The following is a 24,211-nucleotide window of genomic DNA, read 5'->3' as shown; positions in this document are numbered from 1 at the left end:
ATACTGTTCGTGTTTTGACACTAACTTCTGTGACCTTGCACAATTAGTGAGCTCTCCAGAATGAGCACCCAGCCTGTGCCGCTCTCCCTACAGCCCCCTGCATCATTGAGTGGATGGATGAGTGGACTTCACCATCTAGAGCCTCAGTCTCCTCACCTGTATTTTGAAAGTGTTGAAGGAGATGATCTGAGGATTGTTCTCAGTGCAAATATTACCTCATTTTGTGCATCTGAATGATTGTCTCTCTCCAGCCACCTTGAACCTGAGCTCCACAGTAGCTCCACAGTTTCAGCTCAGGGAGGCAGAGCCTAGCTTGTCATTTCTAGTTTGGCATCTACATCTCAAACCTTTGCCCTTGAATTTGTCAAACTGACAACTAGCTCGGGAGCTTTGCCCCAACACATTCAGAAGTCCTAACACCACCTTCTCATCCTCTGTATCTGTTTTTTCATATGTGAAAACATCCAGCTGCCCCGTTTGGGGATAACTTCATTTGAAGCACTTTCTTTAGCTTTTATATTTCAGCAGCTTTTTGACGTAGAGTCTACAATGATTTATAGGAGAAGGAAGTTGCTGCTCTGTGGAAAGACCACAGTCCCTGCTATTGTTCAGGCCTAGCTCACTGGCTATGTTTTATAGGCACAAAAAGAACAAAAACAGGCCTTTCTTGTGAAAAACAGAACCTGAGGATTGTTCCTCCAGTTAATGGGAAAGGCCGTTTTCACCTCTGACCAGGAGAGGGTTGTTAACAAAGACTAGTCATTTTTCCTGGGCTGGTCCCTTGCACTCTACACCCTTCTTAAGTCATTCCTTTATTTTTTTTTTAATTGTATCTTTATTCACCATATGTTTAAGGAAATAAAAATGATTCCGAGCGTGTTGCTAGTGTCAGTCTTAATGTTGTGTTCGTTGAGAGCCTCGTGTGTACTTGGCACTGTGCGGTGAGTTAGGTGAATTATTGCTGCCGTCCCCCCAGCTTCGTTACAGAGCACACACCTGAGCTCTGTGAGAGGCCTCACGCTTTCCTCCTCGGCCTGCCACACAGGAGCTGAGGTTCCCACTGTGCTCTCTCCAGCACCAACAGGCTCCCTTCCTATGACTGTTTGGGAAGATGTGGCATTTGACTAGATTCTAGAATAGTTGTGTGCTTATAAGCTGCCTTCTCAGCTTCACTAACAAGTTGTGAAGAGAGAAGCCTGGCTTGGGGGAAGTGTAAGAGAGTGTTTAACACACACACATATGCATGCACACACACACACTCACACATAAAGACCCTCAGAGACTGTGTTTAACCAGCTACCTGGCCACGTGCCACATCCAGCATTGGGCAACATGCTAGAAAGTGCATTTGGGATAGAGCAGTGGGAACCTTTGAGGAATCAAAGACACAGTAATTCCCAGAATCTCAGTTCAAGCCCAGAACACAAGACCCCAACCTATTTACCACAAGGGGCCAGCTCCAGGTTCAACTTTCTACCTTTAGAACTCTTCTCTTTGAATTTTTCCTTTTGACATCTACAGCGAAAGACAGATCTGGGAGATAAACTTTGACATCTGTGCAGGAGGAAAAAAAATTCTCTTTTAGATTGTCTGAAGTTGAGCTCAAAGAATGAGAAAGTGAGAAGTCCTATCCCTTTGTATTTGTGTAGCACCTTCTAGTTTGTAGTTCAAATTGGTGTATACGGTTATCACACGTAAGCACTGGGCGAGATGCCAGACTCCTGGCTCTTCCTCAGACTCCTGCCTTGGGCAGGCCCCTTCTTTCCTCTGGGTTTGAGTTCCCTCATCTGTGAAATGAGAGAGTTGGCCCAGTTGGTCAGCAGGGCCCCTCAAACTCTGTCATTCTGTGATCTGATTCCAGTAAAAACGCAGTAAATGTTACCTGTTAACTCTTCTTGTGTCTGTCTTGACCTCAGCCTGTTCTGTGTCGGGACTGTGGGGAGGCCCTGCCTCCGGAAGAGCCGTCATCCCTTTCATGCTTACTGGCACCTGAGATGGCAGAAAAACACCACATTTTCCTGAGAATTCACTTGGCTTGGAAGGATCCTGGTTGTTGAGGGATCCACAGGCTAGTTTAAACCAAATAGCAATCTAACGGCCATTCCAGTTCCAAGATTCCATGAAAGGCTACCCTTTAAGGTATGCTTGACACAACCCCTAAGCAAAATTACTGGACACAATTTCAGTGCTTTGTATAGTGTTGCTTACAGCGTATGCCTCTGACCGTAGAGCTTGACCTGCACTGCTGCTTTTAGGAGCCTTCATGCAGGCGGGACAGGTCTTGGGTTTGTTTGCTTTTCCTTTTTAACTGGTCTGGCCTCAGTCATTCGCTTGCATTTTAGGTTATGGGTATTTTGAGCGTTTTGACTCATAATGAACCTTGTTCTCTTGATATGCATTTTAGAAGACAAATCTGACCTTGAAAACAGTGTGATGCAGAAGAAAATAAAAATCCCCAAACTTTCTCTCAATCACGTAGAAGAAGATGGGGAGGTTAAAGATTATGGGGACGAAGATTTACAGCTTAGACACATCAAGGTAACAAAATCTTTCCCTTTTTTTTCCTTTTGGAAGTTCATGGGGACATTGTCAGAGTCTTGATAGCTAACGAGTTCCCCTCTGGCCTCTTTGCCCCATAGAAATGTTTTCTGGGGATTTTTTTCAGGTTGGGCGAGTCTTGGGACAACCAGTGTGCATTTGCCTTGCTGGCCAGCTTTCCAGGAGCCCTGAGTCATGCTGTGCCACCACACACGGCTCAACTGCCCCATCTCGGCAGTATCATCACTGCTGAGTATTTGGAACAGTGCCCTTTCTTCTGCGGCCTACAGCTCTGAGCTCCAGGAATATTAAACAGTCATTCTCGGGCAGTAGTTCAGAGCCAGTCACTATCAGATTGCCCCAAACAGCTAAGGGTAGACTCGATAGGAAGCAGAATGTGCCAGGATTACACAAAGGAGTTTGTGGACCCTGGGTTGAAAGAAAACTTTTACATGAAGTTGTATTTCCTTTGATGTGCTTCCCAGTTGGTCTCCTCTAGCTTTCCCTTGTAAACCCACTGAATATCTTGTTCAATAAACCAGACATTTTTTTTCTATAGAATGGGTACCCCAGAGGAAGGGAGGAGAAAAAAGGCTGCCTTCTTCATTGACGGTGGTCTGATATTGGACACAAGGCCAAGGACAGCCCCAGGGCACAGTCCCAAAGATGCAACTGGGTTCAGGTGATGCATCCATTGCTCCTGTGCTGTGGGCCTGGCCCTGTCCCTGGTCAAGGAGATGAGGAAGACGTGGTCACTGCCCTTGCTGGTCTCACAGCGTAGTGATGCAGACAGTTATCTCAAGTGATCAATACAATTTTAGTGGATAAGTTCGTCTAAACTAGCAGCAACTTATCCCGATGGATAAAATTATAGGATAGGATTTTTGTCATGTAACTCAATCTCAGCACCATGTTGTTTTTGTTTTGTTTTGTTTTATCATTAAACACCCAGAAATTTATCGAGAGGTTAAGGCAAGCTTGACCTGACGCAGTTAGTTTGTCTGGAATCCGCTGTCCTTAGTTGTCTGCACCCTCCCAGAAGTGCCCCAATTAGGAAGAGCGCCTGGCCCTCCTACCCTGAGTGAGGAATTCAGTTGGTCCTGTAACTCCCACTCCCCCACAATGGAAGCTTTGTCTACTTGAGCTGAAATTTCCTCAGGCAGCTGTAACCCCAGCCCCTAGATAGTCCTGGATAATTTTCTTCTCAATGAACTATGCTCTGTATATCCACTGTCTTGCTGAGCTTCATCTTGGCGAGAGTCCGAGGAGAGGCTGGCAGATGTGGGGGGAGGGGGCCTTGTACTGGAAGCGGGGCTCCAGGTTCTGGATCTGCTCTGTCTGCAAGCTCACCACGTGAGCCCAAGCGTGGTCCTTCCCCTCTTGGAGCCTCAGTGTCCTCACCTGGAAAATGAGGGAGTTAAACTGAAGGAACTTGCAGTTCCCGCATTCTTTGAACTTTTCAGTTAAGTAAACATTTATCAAGCCCCTGCCAAGTGCCAGTTCTGAGTAGGCAGTGGAGAAACAGAGAAAATAAGACACGGCTCCTGCCCTCGATTAGAACAGATTAGAGTTCTTAGCGTCCTTCCCAATGAAAGCATTCTTGAGGAAAATGTTACTGGTAGAATGCCCTTTGGTTTCTGTGTGTTGGGGGCAGGGGAGGTGGGTGTTTTGTTTTGTCTTGGGGTGTTTTGCCTTTTATGTTTCTGTTGTTGAAGAGATTTGAGTGTGGACTCCCCTGGGATGGTTTGGCCTGGCCTGATTTCTCACAGATTCTCCACTGATAAACATCGAACACCCCTGTGAGCAAGTCACAGCCTAGGCCCTGGGGGTGGGGTGGGGCTGGAGTTGGCGAGGGTGGGCATGGTGGACTATGCTCCCTGGAAGCAGAGCCATAGAAGGGATAGAGCACCGGCCTGGGAAACCAGAGTCTCGGCTCTGTCACCAGTGGACTGTGTGACCTTAGGCAAGACCCTTCCCCACCTCGAATCTCCGTTTCCCCGTTTGTAAAATGAAAGGCTTTGACTGAGTGTTTGCACAGGTTTCTCCAGGCACTGATGTTCTGTGGTTCTGTGATTCTAGGATTGTCTGGGGAAATATTGAGCCGCAGTCCAAGAAAGTCCCAGCTGCCCTTGCCTGAACTGATTCTCGTTGTCCTACACAGAGACCTGAGGGGCGGAAGCCGAGTGAAGCGGCGCATAAGAGCATTGAGGCCGTGGTGGCCCGGCTGGAGAAGCAGAACGGCCTGAGCCTGGGCCACAGCACGTGTCCGGAGGAGGTCTTCGTGGAGGCCTCGCCGGGCACGGAGGACATGGACAATCTGGAGGATGCAGTCGTGCCCCGGGCTCTGTACGAGGAGCTGCTGCGCAACTACCAGCAGCAGCAGGAGGAGATGCGCCACCTCCAGCAGGAGCTGGAGCGGACTCGGAGGCAGCTGGTCCAGCAGGCCAAGAAGCTCAAGGAGTACGGGGCACTCGTGTCGGAAATGAAGGAGCTCCGGGACCTCAACCGGAGGCTCCAGGACGTGCTGCTCCTGAGGCTTGGCAGTGGTGAGTGCCCCGGCAGGCCACCTACCGCTCCACACGGTGGGGGGTGGGGGGAGGCTTGGTGCAGCTCTTCTCCAGGGAGGGCATGGGGGACACGAGGGCCAAGTGCCCTCAAGGCTAGGGAAGGGCAGACACTTGGCTCAGCAGTCCCCCAAGGTAGAGCCGCCCCCCTCCGGCAGGGAGTCTGACAGGAGCTTCTGAGGGCAGTGGCCTCAGCTACCTGGAACCCGGTAGGGAACATGGAGAAGTGTGGCACAGAGAACCGGGGCCACCACTCATTCCTGCACTCGTTCAACAAGAGGCGGTCCCAGGGGTTGAAGGAAACCTCTCCAGGGCAGTTTCAGGAACGTGAAGAGAACTACACATGGTCCTAAAAGAGTGTAGTTAAGTCAGAAAGCGATAAATGCCACAAGGGGCATGAGGATAAAATGAGAGAGTTCAGAGTTTGGAGAGGTTGTTTGTAACTGAGGGAGACATCAGGAAGGAGGTGGTCCTTGAAGCAGGCCTTGGAGGTTGGGGATATCTCAAGGCCGGAGAGGAGGCAGAGGGCAGCAGCCCCTGAGGGTTGAGAGAGTGCCCCGAGCCTGCTGAGAAGAGATACTTCACGTGTACTTTGAGGACAGGGGTCGAAGACCTTGAAAACCAGGCCAGCTGGAACGTTGGACTTGTTTGGGAAGGAATGAAAAACACTGAAGAGCTTTTGAGCAAGAGGCACATGACCTTAGGAGGATTAACATAAAGATGTAGAAAACTCCTTTGGTTTCCACGTAGAAGAACTTAAGAGGCTCTTAACGCTGTAAGCGATATTAACAAACTAGGTTTTGGGGTTTTCTCTTATAATGTGGTTTAGAAGCAGGAATCAGGAAATTTGAAAGGCAGCAGCCTGGACAGCAGGGGAAAATGACTGCCTTGCAGAGAGAACAAGAAAGAAACACTCTCAGAACACAAGAATCCAGAATTGTAAAAGATAGAGGCCAGTCACTATTGCGGAAACCAGTGTAACAGGGTTCACAGCCACCACATCCCCAGAGGACAATCATTACTAAGCCTGTGCCAGTGGTTTTTTTGCTTAAAAATGAGAGCAATCTAGTCTAGAAACACACAAGTTCTGTTCCCAAAGTTTGAATCAAATATAATTTTGCACTCAAGAAGGAAGGTTTCTGTTATCAGGTAATAGATTTCTATGTAAAGCCTCATTCATTCTGCTTTGATGTTTAGGTAGATGTCCTGTTACCCTACCTCACTTATATTTATAGCTGTCTTTTATATCTTAGAGTGGGTCCCGGAGACAGTGTCTCAGTAGATCTTCAGAATGGCTCAGGTAGTCAGCTGAGAGGTTTTCCATGCCTTTGGCACAGAGAAGGAAACTGAGGTTGGGACTTACCCAGAGCCACTGGGGAGGCAGAGACAGAACTCACGTCAGACCAAGTCCCCTTATAATCTAGGCCGGTAGTTTCCCCACTTTCTGACTCGGCCTTGGTCTTGGCCCTTCTCCCAGGTCTTAGCCTGTAGAGGTGTGAAGTGGCAGTAAAGGTCACATGTGGTAGGCAACCTAAAGAGTTATTAAAATTCTGCCTCAAAATTAAAATCTTAAAAAGAAGCCCTAACTGCAAAATTTCACAGAAGCTATGTTGGTCTTGGAGTTGGGATGGGGGATAGGGAGAGAACTGAAATTTTCAGAAAGAAGAAGTGTTTCCTGGTCTTCAAATGAGTAATTTTTATTTTCACTGCACCTTAAATGCTACACCTTTTGTAAAATTCTTGTGGGGAAAAAGCACACTAACAACAAAAACTCCCCACGCCATTGTTTCAACTCCTGGGGAAACTGCCTGCTTTGTATGATCATGAACTGGGCTTAAACTCCAGAAACCACTCCTGGACCTCTGGGGCAATAAGACACTGCATTTTGCATCATTACGTGCCTCTTTAGTCATAAAAACAGACTAACTTGACCTCAGCCATAGTTTCAGTGTCTTGAACTTCCCAGGCTCTCCTACCCCACAGGCCTTGATTGCCATCATGAGGACCAGTGGTGAGCTCTTCCCTGCTCAGTCACCATTGTCTTCATAGTGGATGCGCTGAATGGAAGTCAGCTCAGGCCGCCAGTGTGTGTGGAGCACCCACGACTACGTGCAGGGGGCCGTGGGCATCCTAGAATAATACACTCACCGTCCCTAACCTGTGAGAGCTTAAAGTCCGTTGATTAGCACTTGTTGATTGGAGAATGATAATGTGCCAAGTTCTAAGACAAGTCCATAAGAAAATAACAGAAGGGTTTCTACCCTGAGGGGAATTTGTATGTTTTCACAGACATAGTCTAGTCTTTGGAATCAGCCAAGCCTGGATTCAACTTCCCTACTTCCCAACTCTGGCTTTGGGAACTTTCTTTCCTCCCTTTCTTCCTTGTTTCCTTTCCTCCTTCCCTCTGTTCTTCCATAGTTATTCACTGGTCTTCTGGTATGTGCTAGGCATTTTGCCTAGTGGTGAGAGGTTGATAAGTTTAAGATATAGCCCTTGCCCTCTGCCGTTGAAGAGGTCAGAGTTCGATGAAGGAGATAGCCACTGACACAACTAGTGACCGCACAAGGCATAAATGTTACCAGAAGGACAAAAGCACGTGGGGCTGTGGGACTGCAGAAGAGGGGCATCCACTGAATTTGGGGGGACTGGAGAAGAAAGGCTTCCTGAAGGAAATGACATCTAAGCTGGAACCTGAAGGGTGAATGTTTGTTACTCAGACCTGAGTGAGTACATGGGGAGAGTGAGGAGCGATCGAGGCAGAGAGCACCTCTGACCCTTGGTGTTCTCATCTGTCAAGTGGAAATATTAATACCCCTCATAGCATGGTGCCTGGCATTCTGGTTGGTGCCCACTTAACTGTCAGCTTTTTTTTTTAACGCCATTTAGTGGCAGGGGCCCAGTTTGGTTTTTAATTCTGTCCTCCTAACATAATTGACTGTAAAACCTTGGGTAGGTTAACTAACTTCATGTCTGTCAGGGTCTTCTGTTATAGAAGGGTGATATATATACATACACATACTATAACTTAGTCAGCCAACATTGACCAGATGCTTTCTGAGCTTAGGGGCCTGGAGAGACACGAAGAAGTCTAAGACACTGGAAGTTGAATTTGGGGTGTGGGTAGTGATGGAGGTAAATATGTAAGCATGTAGTTGAAATGCAATGTGATGAGTCCTAGAAGGGGTTGGGTGGCTAGCTTAGCCTTTGAAGGTGGAACTCTCTTAGTGAGTCTGGGAAGACACCCCCTGCTGTAATAGCTCCTCATCTGTGCACATCATCAAGACACTGCTAACATGGCAAAGAGCCAGCAAGTGACTAAGACCCTCTTTGTTTCTTGGCTTCATGTGTCCTCTGAGAGCACATCCTGAGCTGTACCATCCTTGGCCCCCTGGGCCTAACTCAGGCATTGTTCTTAGAGGCCCTTCCTTGCATATTTTCTCCTATCCACCTTGCCTGGGGGTGCAGCTCAATGGCCTTTGTCCAGCTGGGGTGCTGGATCATCTATACCATAACAGGCAGATTCAGAGGCAAGAGAGGTCAATAGGTCACCAATGCTCAGTTTTAAAAAGAAGGCTCCCTCCCTGCCTGGAGGCATCATTGCTGACTCCCCCAGGCCTTATGGTCCTGCAGGTGGTGAATGAGAATGGGCAGAGAGCAGGAGCCTGACCCTTGAGCCCGATGGGGACCTCAGAGTGCTGAGCAGACCTTCTAGCAGCCAGGAGTCATAACAATGCACCTGGTGGAGGTTGGGGGCTAAAAGGCAAGAGGACAGCAGCAAGACAGGATGAGAAGATGTTTCCGAGACTTCCCTACATGGCTCACTCCTTCATTTGTGCCCTTATTAATTCAGCTTTCATTCATTCCACAAATACACATAAGCTGGGTTTAACGGGAAAGATTCTCTAGAGCATGGAGTCCTGGAGAGGTGAAGGAGCTTAGTCCCAGGAAATGGACTGGTGCTGCTAATGCAGAGACAAGCCCAGACAGCATCACAGGCCCATTCCAGGGGGGGTTTCCAGATACCTGGTCCTATGTGACTCCTCTGGGCCCTCACCTGCACAGCCTTCTTTAACCCTTGGACTTCATTGTCACAGATGTGGAGGTGACTCCTGCCCCCACTCCCCACAAAAGACATCTCTGTGAAACAGAACTTTCCTTTCTGTGATCGGAGCATGGGAAACAAAGAGGGTCTTAGTCACTTGCTGAGGGGAAGGAGCCCCACTCTCCCCCTGAGGGTCTCTGCTCTCAGGCCCTCTGTGACAGCGTCAAACTTAAGTGAGGAAGCAAAAATAAAGCATAAAATAAAGCCCTGTGAGCATAAAGCATATTATGTTTAATAAATGCCAATCTTTTTCCTTTTGTGCCCTCTTTGGCCCACCCTCTCCCAAGGAAGTAAATACTGAGGACCCAGAAAGCATGCAGATAGTCCAACTGATATTTTCCTGTGCATATGTTCATTATTTTCATTCATTCACCAATTATTTACTGAGGACATCCTTTGTGCCAGGACTGCATTAGGTGCTAGGCATATAGAAACAAACAAGACGGTCCTGTTTTTAAACATTTACAAGTTAGAGCGCTGGAGCCATGTTTATTGAACTGGTGCTCAGCAGATTCAGAGCTCCAGGGGCTTAAGAGGAGGCACACTGGAAAGCCAGTTGCAAGGGGGAGCTGTGGTGTGTGAGAGAGACTCCATGTTCCCTCTCGCTTTCTCCTCGGCTACATTCCTTGTCCGTAGAGGTCAAAGACAAAAGCTTAGACATCGTCCTCAGTGTTAGCACAAGTGCCTCTTAGATAGTTATATTCATTTTGGTGTGATTCAAGTGATTTTAGTCCAGCTAAAGCTGACAAGGACTCTGTGAGGAATATGAAGAGGAAGACATAATCCCGGCCTTCAAGGTACACAGTCCAGTGGGGAGCACAGATGTGCACACAGCACGACACCAGGGAGAACAAAACAAGAGCTGTCATTGCAGGAGGGAGGAATATACTGGTTTTAGATTTGGGGTGTGCTTTGTCAGGCAATGGAGGCAGAAATGATGAATCCTGACCCGAAAGAGGGCGTAATAACATAATAATGAGCGTAATAATGGTAATTCACACATGCATCACACTACGGGTTTGAAAGCACCTTGACATTTTTATATCATTGAACTATTGCGATAGCCCTATTGTGAGGCCAGCTAAGGAAGATTATTCCCACTTGAGCAAGGAGAAGCAAAAAGAAGAGCTCACATTCCCTGTTGGCCAGATCACAGGCTGGTTGAAAATTTGAAGGGGAAAGCCATTGTCTGTAAATCTGTCTTGGCTCTTTAGAGCTGGGTTTCTATCACCTCTGGTCCCCTCTGGGCTCATGCCTTGTGTTCTGTCCAAGGTCCGTTAAAATACCAGCTTTGATCTTTAAAATCCTTTGCGGTTGGAGCTGGATTCTTTAAGCACAGGTCTCTGATGGTACCTTTGAAAAGGCAGCTAATGTCAACCAAGTGCCTCCTGCTGACTTTCCCCTATGCCGAGGCGGCCTGGGCTTTGGCAACAGATACCACTAGAGTCTGAATCTCAGCTCTCTGGGTCAGTACCTGTGCAACTTCAAGTAAATGACTGAGCCCTTCGCAGCCTCTGTTTTCTCCTCAGTAAAATGGCTATCTTTAATGCCTACTCAGTGATTAAGGGCCTGCATGGGCCCGAGGTCAGAAGTACTGGGGTTTTGAACCCTGGCTTTTCCATGGTCTAATTTGTTACCTTGAGCAAGTTACTTAAATTTCTGGGCCTTAGTTACCTTCTCTGTAAAGCGGAGTCAATGAGAGTACCAACCATTATAGTTCTTATGAGGAGTAAACGAGCAGATGTATGAGAAGATCTCTGTCCAGGGGCTGGCACATAGTAAGTGTGCAGTGGGTCCAGCATATGATGTAGGATCATTGGAGGATGTACATGGGATAATGTTTGTGTAATGCTTGGCATATAGAGTCATTGTCCTGCCACAGAGCACAGGTATAGTTGTCTTGGCGTATCTTAATCTTTGGTCAACCCCAAATGCCTCCTGGAGATTTCTGCTTCCCCTGGTAAGTCCTCAGAAATCATTGTTAAATGGGCCATTTTACAACTTTGCCTGGCCTCAAGCTCAAGTTCACTGGTCTGTAGTTTATAGAATTCTCCCTCCACCCACTGTTCCTGAACAGAATTCTCTTTTCCCATCTCCAGTCCTCAACCACTCCTTTTGACCCCCTCAGTCCTTCAGCCATCACTGTTTATGGCTCAGTTTCCTCCTTGCTGGGGCTCTCCTTCTGGGGCCCCTTCACCTCAGGATGCTTTGCCGTCTCCTACAGCCTCAGTCCGTTCTCACCTATCAGCAGGAGCACTCACAAAAGTTGGGCACTGAGGGGGGCCACAGAGGGTAGGGGAGAGCCATCCTGTCAGGTCAGGCTTGTGTATCCCCATTGCAGACGTAAGGCCCTGGAGGTCCACAAGCTGACAGCTGCATCCGTGAGTGGTGGAGTGGGGCCAGAACCACTGTGCGCCATGCCTCCTCAACTCGGGTGGCAGGAGAAGATCTAGTGGTGAGAAGTGGAATTGTTTCTCCTAAAGATATGGGTGATCTTCTACTTTGAAGGTCTCTTTGCACCATTAACTGAAAGATTACCCACAGTTCCTCCTCGATGATTTTAAGAACAGATTTCAGAGTGGCAGAGCCATCCAGGAGCCTCCTTCCTCTTTCTCTCTGGAGTTCATTTCTCCAGAGCCATGGGGATGGGGCTGAGGGACAACTCCAGGCTGTCCCTTTGTTACCTGCTTGGGTAACTTAGAACATGTAGGAGTTGCTGGGCTTTTCTCTACTGCCAGAACAGGAATGTACTTTCCCTGTAGAACGGTACTTTGCCTGATGGTCATTGGCTTTGGTGTGGCCAGGGGTGGAAAGGCTTGTTCTCTGCTGGATTTACCAGTCATAGGAAATGGAGGTAGGAGAGGGCTCCTTACGGGCAAAGGCTGGCCTCTCTGAATACCTGATTTAGGCCCGACACTAGGGGCTTGTCATATATAAAACAGCCTCCATGATAGATAAGATCATCCACTGAGGCCCAGAGAGCAGGCTCAGATGTAGCATCTTTCCTGAGGTTGCCCATTCAGGGGATGGTAGAAGTAGGTTTCGAGTTGAGGCATGTCTTACTTTTCCATACACCAGGTAGGCTGATCCCACAGGCATCCGGCCCCGGGTTTCTACAGTGGGTGTGTCTCCCCTGCCTTCATGATTAAACCTCCTTTTTGTGCTACAGTGGATTCGGGGACTATTGAATAGGATGTTAACGCTCCTAATTTAAGAGCCTACCATTTCTTCTTAGCCTTACCAAGCTGTGTGATCTCAAGATGCCAACCAGAAAATTCTGAGAGTTTTTATAGAAATTACCTCTTTCAATAAGAAACCAATCCAACCTTCAACCCCATCTTATAGATGGGAAAACTGAAGACCAGAGAGGGCACAGGACATGCCTAGGCCATGTGGAATCTGAACAGATCCATCCTTATGAAGCAACAGAGGGTTAAGATGAATGGATGGACTGAGTCTGGTTGCCTGGTTCAGCGGGGCCCAGAACCTGGCTGCACTGTCTGTTACTGTTCCAGGCAGCTGACTTTGGTTGCAGGTAATTCTTAGAGCCCTAGCATGCTAGTCCTGTGGGGAGCCCCAGAGCTTACTTCGTGCGGCATCCACACAGGACAAGAAGCCTTTTGTAGCCTTCTTGCCGAGTGATCATCCTACCTCCTGTAACGTCCCTCTAGAGACAGAAAGCTCACTCACTGCCTTCCAGTGCAGTCCATTCCATTTCTGGGTGGCTCTGACTATAGGGAAATGGTTTTGTGCAGGAGCATTTGTCAGACTCTTCCTTTGTTCCAGGCCCTACACTGGCCCCAGGGAAATCAGACAGCTAAGACCCTGGTGCTGCCTTAAAGAGTCCCAATGTCATTAGCCGAGAGGTGCAAAACAGTGTGAGCTTTGCTATACTCCTGGGCTCCCAGAGTGTTGGGAGAGGATACAGAGGAAGGCTCCTTAGGTGACTGGGCAGGGGTACTGAAGGGGACTGGAGAAGGCCCCCACATGAGGAACTCGTTAGGTTTATCCAGATGAAGAGAAAGTGAATAGGATCTCAGGCAGCAAGACAGCCTGAACAAAGATTTAGCGTTAGGAGAGAAGCTGGCTCTCTCGAGTAGTTTCTGGCTGGACTACATGATGGAGAGCTATCTAGGAGGAAGGACATGTCTGGTGGGACGGACTCATGCTGTTCTGCACATTCCTGCCGTTTGGATGCTCTCTGGGCCCAGATGGTTGGGTGGGGAGGGAAGTGGAAGAACCACAGATGAAGAACCAGCCCAGTTTTGACTGCCCACCGGCTTGCAAAGTATAGGCTCAGAGCTGCTAGAGGTGAGATGAATCCCAGGGACAACCCCTCCTTGCCACTGCCCCCTTGTGGAGTTCTTTAAGGACTCCCACTCCCCAAGGTCAGAGATGAGCTGAGAGTCCCACAGAGTAAGGATGACATGAGACGCCTTTGAAATCTGAAACCTGCCCTTGGCTGAGGAAGTGGAGAGCAGTGGAAGGAGCAAGGCTTTAGAATTGAACAGCCCAGAATTTGAGTCCTCACCACCTGTGAGACTTTTGGCACATTACCTCTCTGAGCCTCTACAGAGATGATAAGATCTGTTTTGCAGGACTTCCATGAGGATTAACTTCTTTACTTTAACACATGTTTAATGACTATTGTATGCCAGAGACATTGTACTGGGTGCTGCGGAGATAGTGAACAAGACCAAGGCTGCCCTTGCAGTTTCTCCACTGTAGCCAGGAGATGTGAAACAAATAATTACTTGACATCAAGGTGAAAAGTACTACAAAGATTGAAGAAAGAGCGAGAGATTTTGGTGTAGGGAGCAGAACAAAGAAGACATTCAGTAGGTATCGGTCACCTCAGAGAGGAGCAAATATGTCATTTGAAATGGGCACTACAGTTCCTCAAAGTGGGGAAGATACCCTGACTCCCATGACTGGGACCCTGGGCCCACTCCTGCCACTCCTTGCTGGGTTTCTGCCCCATGGAGAGGGCTCACAGGTCCATTCCAGCTCTGCTGCCCTGTGGGTTTGACTCCTGAGGAGGGGACCCTGCTGTGGGGGCATCCAGCTGAGCTGCAGGAACTTGCCCAGTCTGGTACCTCAGGCAATACCAGCTTTTCCTGCCTCTGCCCAGCAAAGCCTGCCCCAGCCCTTGGTCACAGAAAGTGCTGGGAAAATGGGGAAGGTGGGGGAGAAGGACCCAAAGAACCGCTGCTTACTATGACCCCATCCCCTGCCTGACCATCCCTCTACCTTCCCCAGACCTCATCACACATGAGTGCTCCAGTCAGAGCTCACCTCTTCCCTGAAGCCTCCCAGGGTCACCAAGTTGGTGGTGACCCCTCCGTCCCCAGACCCTTTACAGATCATGCTGCCCACTTTCTGGCTGGTCATGGAGCCTTGATTATGTGCCAGGTGCCTTCACTGTTTGAAAGGCCTTCACTCCCAGTGAGCTCCTGCCCATCAGTCCTCCAAACCCCAGCACAGAAGTGTGTGGCTAGCCCTCTGAAGCCTTCCTAAGTCTCCTCCAGGTGAAGCATCCCCTCCTTTGCTTTTGTTCCCAAGTCTTTATCCTGACCCTTGGTCTGTTGCCTGCGTTCTGTCACTGCTGGGCTGTCAACCATTCAGGGCCGATCTAGCCCAAGGCTAGCACTTCGTAGATGCTCAGCAGATTCTCACTGAGAGAATGAGACCAGGTTTGTCCCCGCCCTCACTGGAGGCACAATGCAGTTAAGAAACAAGCACAGGGACAATAGCAAGTGAAAGCGGCTGATTGATGCCTTTTGAGAAATAGTGATGGGGTCCACAGAGGAGGGCCCACCTGCCTACCTCTGGGCCATCTTCCCTGCCTCTTTCTAAGACTCTTGTGTACCTCCTTTGTTGTTACCTAGCTATTCCCGGGCTCAGGTCTTTGTAAACAGAGTGGAATCCTCATTCTTCTACCCAATCCAGCATGCCTCTGTGCTACAGTAGTGGTTCTGAATGCATGTAAGAATGTTGACTTGATTCACCTTGCATTTAGGAAGAAACTAGAATGACACCTGTAGCAGAGAATCTTCCTATTCACTGACAGAAGTGATACTAAAAGTACTAAATGAAATGATTTACTACTTTTTAAGAAAAATCTAATAGTCTTTCTGTTTCAGTGGAAATCAGAAATGGTATTTCGTGTTCAAACATAGACCTGTATTTTGGGGACATAGATGACTTCTGAACCTCCTGGAGGTCACACAAGCATTAACTTTTTTTAGAAAGGTTTTCAGGAAGAACATCATTAGTCTAACGTAAGCCAGACAAAAACAGAGTGATATAATTTCATTTATTCGTTGTGCCAACAAACACTTATAAGCCCCTTACTCTGTGTGCCATGATTCCCATTTTATGGAAAGGGCCCCTGGGGCTTAAAGACTAAAATAAGTAACAGAACCTGTTCTTATACCAGGTTTTCTAACTAAAGCCAGTGCTTGTCTATCAAATCACAGCTATTTGTATGCAAAGTAATGGAGTTTCACATAAAAGCCTCCACTTCTGCAGAACTGGGACAACTGTGTTTTCTCCGGGGGCCCCCAGTGCCTCACTGGGCCTAGATCTTGGGATGCCAGCAGGGACTGTGTGCTGAATGGGCTCCTGAATGACTGAATGAAAAGACAAGTACTACCTTTTATACTTTTTTAAAAGCTTCCTTTACCCAGCTGAGAGGTTTCTCTCCATGGAAGGTGTATTTTCCCCAAAATAAACCCGAAGTGGATCAAAAGGCTTTTTTTTTTTTTAATTCCTACTCTTCCCACAACATGAAAAAAGTTCCTTTGTTGCCTAAAATATCTGCACCAGATCTTACAATGCTGTCTCTTCGTGCAAGTGCTTATTATTGTGGCTAATTTGGTCACATGTGTTTGAAGGAGAACAATGCCTCAGAAATTTTTAAAAGCAAAACAGCAATCTGAGGCATTTGTTGTAATGAGATGTAAATTGCCAACATCGTTAGTAGTAGAGCCGACTAAAATTCACAATGAAATCTTTTTCTCCCCTCCTTCTTAAATTAAAAGCACTAGAGGCTCTCCCCTCACCTCCCCAAAGAAATCGCATGCTTTTTAGTCCTTTTCTCTTGGATTCTGTAATACTGAACACCCCGTTTTAAGGATCCAGTCATCCTTTCATTCACCTGCCACGTCCTGAGCCTCTGTTTTGCGCCTGCCTCTGTACTGGGCTCTTCCGAAGGCATCACCAGCTTTCGTGGTGGCTACGGGCAATCCCCACTTTGCAGGTAGGAAAAGCCAAGGCACAGAGAGGGGAGGTGTCTAGTCTAAGGTCATGAAGCTATGATTCATACCCAGGTCCCCTGAGAAGCCCCTCCTGAGGCGTGCCTTCAGCTGGTCTGCCCTCCTTGCTGAGGTGGAGGAACCTGTGCTGAAGAAGAGAGCAGCCTCTGGGTGTTAAATGGTACTGAGGGAGAATGGTAGGAAACAGTTTTCCTCGAAAGCCAGAAGATCCCAACACTGTGGTCCCTGAGGAGACCAGCATGAGCCCAGGGGGGCACAGGTGTGCCGTGGGGGTGCCAGGACCTGCTTTGTGTGCACCAAAGCCATGGTTTAGTGGTGGATTAACAGAGTGGCCAGGGATAACGTGTGTGTGAGGGAGGGGCGGTGCTGGGGAGCAGTGTTTCCTCAGTGCCCGCTCTGTGCCACACCCTGGAGTGCTCATTTCTTATATATCGTCAACTCACTGAATCTTCAGTCTTGCCAGATCTCTGTTGTGTCTCCTTCTTTCAGGTGAGTCAACAGGGTCAGAAAGGTTAAGTAATTATTCATGTGGAAATTACCTGTTGAAGGTAGAATGTGAACCAGGCACACTGTGCTGAGCCCTGGTCTCTGAAATAAAAAGACACAGCCTCTGCCTGCCCTCAGGCCTCACAGTCTAGTGGGGGAGACAGACACAGAAACAGCTGAGTGCCTCTGATTATTGTGGGGGTGGGAGGCAGAGTTCCTCCACCTGAGGAAGCTTACAGCTCACCCTAAACAGTTAAGTGGCAAATCCAGAATTTAAATTCCAGTCTCTGACTCCTAATGCTAAGCCAAGGCGTGGAGAGAATAACACCCCCCTTTTGAAGGGATAGAATAGCCTCATGGAGGAGGTGGCATTTGAGTCAGGCCTTGAGTGCCTGGTGGAGTTTGGCTGGGTGGACATCTGTGGAGTAGAGTGGTCGGACAGCAGGATCGCCGCAAGCACAGACTGCGAAGCTGCTAAGGAATGGTGTTTGTGGGGAGAGGGCCAGGCTGGCACTTTGGAATGGAGTCTGACTTGGCGGAGGTGGTGGTGGGGGAGCAGCAGGGGATGGGGCCAGAAAAGTGACTCTCAGCCCTCACTCCTAATGTCCCTTATATGTCCCTCTGTAGTCCTCCGAGTCATCTGTTCCGGCTGGCTCTTTCCAATCTGTTTGACAGCCTAATTTCTACTTCTGGGCTGCCAGAAAGGTGACAGAAGTCTAAAGACAGCTCCCACCCACCCCCGCCTGTACCCCTAAGCACCTCAACTCAGCAGCAGGGCTTTGTTTCAGGACCTTTGCCCCAGCCTGTCTAAATCCCCTCCTCCCCAATAGCTCTCTCCCCTCATGTCATGAAGGATTTATTGAGAACCTACAGTGTGCCAGGTGCTGTTCTGGGTGCCAAGACTGCAAAGAAAGTAAAATTTTGCCCCCAAAGAGCTTCACAGTCTAATGTGGACAACAGACAGATTGGCAGATGATTGCAAACAGAATTTGCTGGAAGTATTTATAAAACAGAGGCATCCCTCCCCCCTGCCCCCACCCAGTAATGACCAGAGCAAGGCCTTACAGAGGACATACCTAGGCTCAATGGCAGGCAGATGTGGCTTTATGCAAGGCGGAGACAGTAGCACCTCCAAAGGCATGGTGGCTGGGACCGCACAGCATCGGGGGTCCTGGGCAGAAGCAAGAAGTGAGCACCAGGAGTAGAGAGGAGGCTGGTTGTTCTGGGCCTCAGGAAGGCTACAATGTATGACATCATTCTGAGGGTAATTAGGAAGGAAGGTGCTAAGCAAGGAAGGACACGGTCTTAGGTCTTAGGTCAAGGAGATCTCTTTGGCAGCTGTGTTAGAGATGGATGGGAGAGAACCAGACTGAAGTCAGAGCTGAACTGGAGTCCTTCTCTTGTCCACCATCTTTTCATAGAAGGAAAAAGAAGCTTTAGAGAATGGACACAATCTTGCCAAAGATGATCTGTGAGCCAGTGGCTACGGGGACCTCATCCTCTCAGCCCAGCCCTTTTTCCTGTTGCTGAATGTCAGAGCAGGAAGAGACCTCAGATGCCAACTGGGCCATGCCCTTTAGGGGAAACTGAAATAATTACCTCTTCCCTGATCTAAGAAAAGATCAAATGCTCCACTTGAGTTTTATCTCAGAAATTCAACCTGAGGGGCGCCTGGGTGGCTCAGTGGGTTAGGGCCTCTGCGTTCAGCTCAGGTCATGATCTCAGGGTCCTGGGATCGAGCCCCGCGTCGGGCTCTCTGCTCCACAGGGAGCCTGCTTCCTCCTGCCTCTCTGCCTAGTTGTGATTTCTCTCTGTCAAATAAATAAAATATTAAAAAAAAAAAAAGAAAAGAAAAATTCAACCTGAGATCTCACACAGAGAGAGGAGAAACTTTGGCGTCTGCTTCTGAAACTGTAGAATTCTTCATTCATTGTTGTCATTCTTTTATTATTGAGCAAACATTCAGAGAATACCTACTAGGTGCCAGGGGCTGGGGACAAAGAGAAGAGCCCAGCTCTTGAATAGGCGACACAGTATTAGGAGCTGCCATCAGAACAATCATGATGTCATCTGTCCTTCACTCTGCCACCTTCTGCATCTACAGTTCACTCCCCTGTGGCCCCGCAATTAAAACACAGCGGAGCCAGGCACAGCACCGAAACTGACTGTCCCAAGATGAGCCATGCGTTTCCATCAGCACAGTTCTGCTGCCCGGCCACGTTGCCTTCTGTTTTGTGCAGGGCTCACACTTACACCCTTGGAGACTGCCGAGATTCTGTCTTGCAGATGGCAGCGGCCGGCAAGTCAGGAATGATAGTCTTGTTCTAGGAAGCCATGTCACGAGGAATTTTAGTAACAAAATCACCAATACCATCTCTACCACCAGCCAAAGTCTAGGATATAGCAATTGAACATAGAATTGCAACTAGCTCATTAGGGCTTTGATGTATAAAGAGCTCTGTACAAAGTGATGCACCTGGTTAGGATAAGGAAAGATTAGACCATGATATTCATCAGTTACTTAAGGTATAGGCATGGCCCAGGGGACCCGCGAGAGCAGTAGCCAAAACCCTGAGCCTGAACAACCACCGAAAGGTTTGCGGGGGGAGCATTTCCAGCGTGCTGAGCTCTCCATTGGCCTTTGGAATTGCTCTCCTCTAAAAGTTAATCAAGTCATTCAGCCTTATTTACTCATTTTCATCCTGTTTCTCTGCCCTTTGGTAATCAAGACACAATAGGTGATTTAAAAAATAGTCCATCATTTTTAAACGCTAATGGAGAAGAAAAAAATACTCCCCTTAGAAACCACCACCATTTATCCAGCTTCCTTTCACTGTTTAAACTGCGCGTAATTTGTGTTGATTGCATTAAAATAAAAATCAGGGTAGCTGCTAGATCAGGCAATCAGAAGCTTAATCTGTATTGTATTTTAATTTCTTGGTTGAAAAGCTTCTGTCTAGCTAGATACTAGGTCTTCGGGAGGGGGAGGCCTTTGCATTTCTCCCCACTGCTTGCCTAACCTCCATTCTTTGGCCGTGGCCCACTCCCATGGAGGCTGCAGAGGTGGGCTTTTCACAAATATGCAGTTTGCGTATTACAGTGACGCCCACCCTTCTCCACCCTGGTCTTAACAGGACCTCTCTTCGGAGCAGGCAGTTCAGTCCCCTGCATTTCCATTCAGACAATGACACCTTCAAAGACCACTTCTCATTTGTACTTAGAGTCTGGTTCATTCTTGTCTTCCAGTTTTCTTCCTTTTCCTTTGTGACGTTCATACCTCATATTATTTTCAAGCCTGGGTTTAAGTGTAGTCCAATGGACAAAATAAGCCAGCCTATTTATTTTGTGCCACTATGTGCTGATAGATGCATAGTTAAAAATATTTGCCTTTTATTTTCCTTGGAGTTCTAGACAGATCTCTTTTCTTAACTGCCTAGGTCCCGCCATTGACTTGGAAAAAGTAAAGTCAGAATGTCTCGAGCCCGAGCCGGAGTTACGGAGCACTTTCAGTGAGGAAGCAAATACGTCGTCCTATTACCCCGCTCCTGCACCTGTCATGGACAAGTATATCCTAGACAATGGCAAGGTAGTGTTTCAAGCTCACTATCCGTTCCCTGCAAGTGTTTGTTAGCTAGAGTAACAATGGAGAGTATGGTGGGAGCTTCCTGCACCACAGCTTGGCCAGTTGGCCTCCTGGCCCGGGCCTGAGTAACTATTTCCAGAATTCGTGTTTTGTAACTAGTGGAGCTGTACTGGGACTTGTTCTTTTTCTCTCCCCCCTCCCCTTTTTCTTAAATACTGGACCAAAGTAACTGTAAAAACTAAACTGACATTTTAAAATAGCTTAGTTTTGAGGAAGATTTTAAAAAGCATGGTAGTTTGATGAAACTTGTCCTACCCACCTATAAAACCAGATACATAAAATTTATAAGGTGTACTAGATATGAAATCTCTGATTGACAGATAACTCAATGTGTGTCCATTCACCATTTACAAAGTATCTACATGTTCTAAGCCCTGTGCTAGATGCTGAGGATAAGCTGGTAAATGAGACGTGCTCCTTGTCCCGAAGCTGTTTCCAAGCTGTATGTTCAGCAGAGGTCAACCCACATATAACTCCTCAGATTTTCTTGTAAGACCCTCAGAACTCCTCAGATTTTCTTGTAAGACCCTCAGAAAAAATCTTGAAAGAAAACTTAAGCACTATTAGTAGTTACATTGGTACAGGGGTGAAAAATAACGGAATAGCCTTGAAAGGTCTTAAAGTCACATGATAGAGCACTGGGCAGGGAGAGAACTGTTCTGACATCCTTCTAACCTCCAAATGGATTCATCTTGGAAGAAGTATATTGGAGCCCTTTGTCTAGGCACTAGTCAAATTCAGTTTTAGTGTTCTATTTCTGCCACCGTGGCATACATTATAGACATCACCTCTCATTCTTCCCCAAAAAATCATCTGTGTCAGTCTGTTTTTCTTGCCGCCTTGTGCTTCAAAAGGTCTCTGTTTATCCAGTATTGTTCCCCAGTGGGCTGATGAGAAAGAAAAGGTTGTTTTCTTTGGGTTCGTCCAGATACGTCCCTGCAACTGGCCAGATTGAGGCAAAAAGCAAATATCGTCAGCTGAGGAAATGAAATGTGTTAGTCTTGAGGGCTGTCTTGGATAGGCTGTCATGCCCTCTTCTCCAACTGAGCACTGCCTCCCCACACCCCACCCCCGGAGGCAGAACTGATGCGCTGGGTCGTTGGCCCCTTCTCTCTTGACTTGCTCCAGCCCACAGGCTTTAAAAGTCTGCTTTGCAGGGGACAGATGGCATGACAGGGTGGATATAGGCAGCCCAGAGCCTGAATGCCGAGTAGAGCTCTATCTCTGTGCTTTCTCTGTGACCTTGCTTGGATGGGTCCTTCCCTTTTGTGGGCCTCAGGGTCTCCATCTTCACGAGCTAGGATGGATCATTGCTCTCTGTAGGCCTTTAATGACTCCAACTGTGTAGCTAAGTTGGGTGACTCTTCCGCAGTTGGAGATAAAAGAAAGGACTATTTTGTGTGTGTTGATTTCTTTTTAGTCATGACCAGAATGTAGAGTGACTAGAGACCTTTTCTTAAGATAGCTTCCAAGAGAATTCTATTTCTCTCTTCCTTTGAAGACTGACAGATAGTTTCTGAGCATTATGGGGGCCGCTTTTGCAGAGGTATCATTTTTCCATTTCCAGAAAATGGGTCTCTCAAACCTCATTTAATGTTTTTACAGGAGTTGCACAATAAATCTTGAAATTGCCAATTTTGTTTTTTCATTGGCTATTGCTGACATGTTGCTGTAAAGCTAACCTGACTTTTGTTTGCAACTAATTGGTAGCTCAGCAGAGCAAATTTATGAAGAGAGAGGAGAGGAAGCAGACAGACTAGCAATGGATGGCGACTTCCCTGAGCAGGGTTCCCTGTATCCTCATTGTTCTTGGCTCGGCTAGCGTTTCTGACCCTTTCTTTTCTCTGCCTGCATGAACAAAAGCCTTAATCTCTGCAAAGCCTAGAGCATTAGAATGGGATCCATTTCCTAGTAGGAAACTAGTTTTGTCCTATAAAACATTTCACAAAGCCATTTTTTGATCAAGTCCCATCCTAGCAGGTGCCATATTTTTAATAGCCTCCCTTGACACATAAGGCTAACATTTTGGTCAAATAGCGAACTATATTTTATGTGAATAGGGCTTGCCACAAAAGTTACCTTGATTTTGATAAAGTTCATTGCTTTTTTTTTTTTTGTCTAAGATGGTTTATTTCAGAAACTCATTGAATCACAAAGCTGCAAAGACCATTAAAGTTTAAATAGTCTAATTTATACATGGCATAGATGGGGAAACACATCCAGAGAAGGGATTCCTCTGTAATTTTAGAATAGGTTAGAGACAGGCAGGTAGGAAGTGCAAGCCAGGTCTCCTGGTTCCTAGGCCAGTGTTTTTTCCAGTCTATTCTGCTGCATCTCTGAAAGCTGGGCCTTGCTTCAGGTGACCCTGGGCTTTGTTAACCTGAGGAGCCCTTGCCCCAGCACATACCTGTGATTGGTCTTACCCAGAGCCATTTCTTTCTGTGCTTTGTACTCAAGCGGGCCTTGTACTCAAGTGCATGTCAGAAAATATTTTCTTCTGTAAGGAACAACAGCTCATCAGAATTGAAAGCCTGTGCCACTAAAACATATTAAATATGCCCATCAGTTTCTTACTGCTTTGTGTTCAGACTAGTCCTGATCAGTTTGAAGGGGACAGAAGGGGCAAAGCTTCACCCCATCCCCATGGAGATGTACCGTGAAGGGCTAAATCAGGTGGTGAAGGCTCACAGTAGGCTAGAAATTCAGAGGAGTTGGAACTTAGCTCTGCAGCAATTAAAGAGTGTTTCCTGGATTGGAGACCAGGGCTTGAAAGATAAGCAGGCTTAAGAAGACATAGGAGAAGGCATTCATTTCTGGACAGGGGAAAGGCCTGAGCCGAGACACTGCTGGGGGTGGGAGGGATTTGGGGGGCGGAGAAGGCAAAGGGAATAACAGTTACTGAATGTGTGCTGTCCTCCTGACATCTGATTCATGTTATGTCATATAATCCTCAGAACAGCTCTATGAATTCGGTGGTGTTCTGCCTCTTCTCCACCTGAGGAAAGTGATGCTCAGAGAGAAAAAGTGGCTAGCCGAACATTCCCAGCTAGTAGGTAGCAGGGTCAGGATTCACACCCGGGGCTGGAGCCTCCAGGGCCCGTCTTTGTGTTACCGCACACTGAAAGTAGGAGGAGGAGAAGGAGTTTGAGAACATCATTGTGATGGCCATAGTAGGGAAATAAAGGCTAGGAGGTTGAATAGAAAGAGAATTCTAGAGGGCCTCTACAGCTGACTAAGGAGATTGGGTTGATGTGATAGTAAATAGGGAGCCATTCAAGATTCTAGAGGGTTCACACAGAAACACAGTTGAAAGACTGGAAGTCAGCTAGTCAAAGAAGGAGAGCCGTGTTTTAGGGAAACTGATCCTGGCAGTGGTTATACGGGGGGTTGGAGGAAGCAGGGACTGGAGGCAGAAAGCCAACCCGTGGCTTCTTCTGGCTTCCCTATCTGCTGTAGTAACCTGTGGTGGGGGACCAGCAAGGGAAGTGTCTGGGCCAGTACAGAGGGAAGCTGAAAAAGAAACCCAGTAGAACATTGATGCGATAGATAGGCTATGTTTCCACCACGTTGTCACCACGTTGTCACCACGGTGACACTGGCA

The 24,211-nt window shown here is 47.6% G+C and overlaps 2 protein-coding genes across 2 annotated transcripts in view; both read left to right on the top strand.

The window, feature by feature from the left end:
* LOC111142830 (ATP/GTP binding protein like 4) overlaps positions 1 to 24,211 on the top strand; it is a 1,494,143-nt gene that overhangs the window by 1,269,664 nt on the left and 200,268 nt on the right. The gene's annotated exons all lie outside the window — the stretch shown is intronic.
* Positions 1 to 24,211, top strand: part of LOC111142831 (BEN domain containing 5) — a 47,597-nt gene that overhangs the window by 12,915 nt on the left and 10,471 nt on the right. Inside the window, 3 exon segments of the mRNA XM_022496155.1 lie at positions 2,405 to 2,538; positions 4,700 to 5,084; positions 20,405 to 20,553. Coding sequence (XP_022351863.1) covers positions 2,405 to 2,538; positions 4,700 to 5,084; positions 20,405 to 20,553 — 668 coding nt within the window.

This window comes from Enhydra lutris, unplaced genomic scaffold (assembly GCF_002288905.1).
Source record: "Enhydra lutris kenyoni isolate GAN:26980312 unplaced genomic scaffold, ASM228890v2 scaffoldscaffold9, whole genome shotgun sequence".
In the NCBI taxonomy this organism is placed as follows: Eukaryota; Metazoa; Chordata; class Mammalia; order Carnivora; family Mustelidae; genus Enhydra; species Enhydra lutris.
This window is presented reverse-complemented; position numbering and strand designations above follow the sequence as displayed.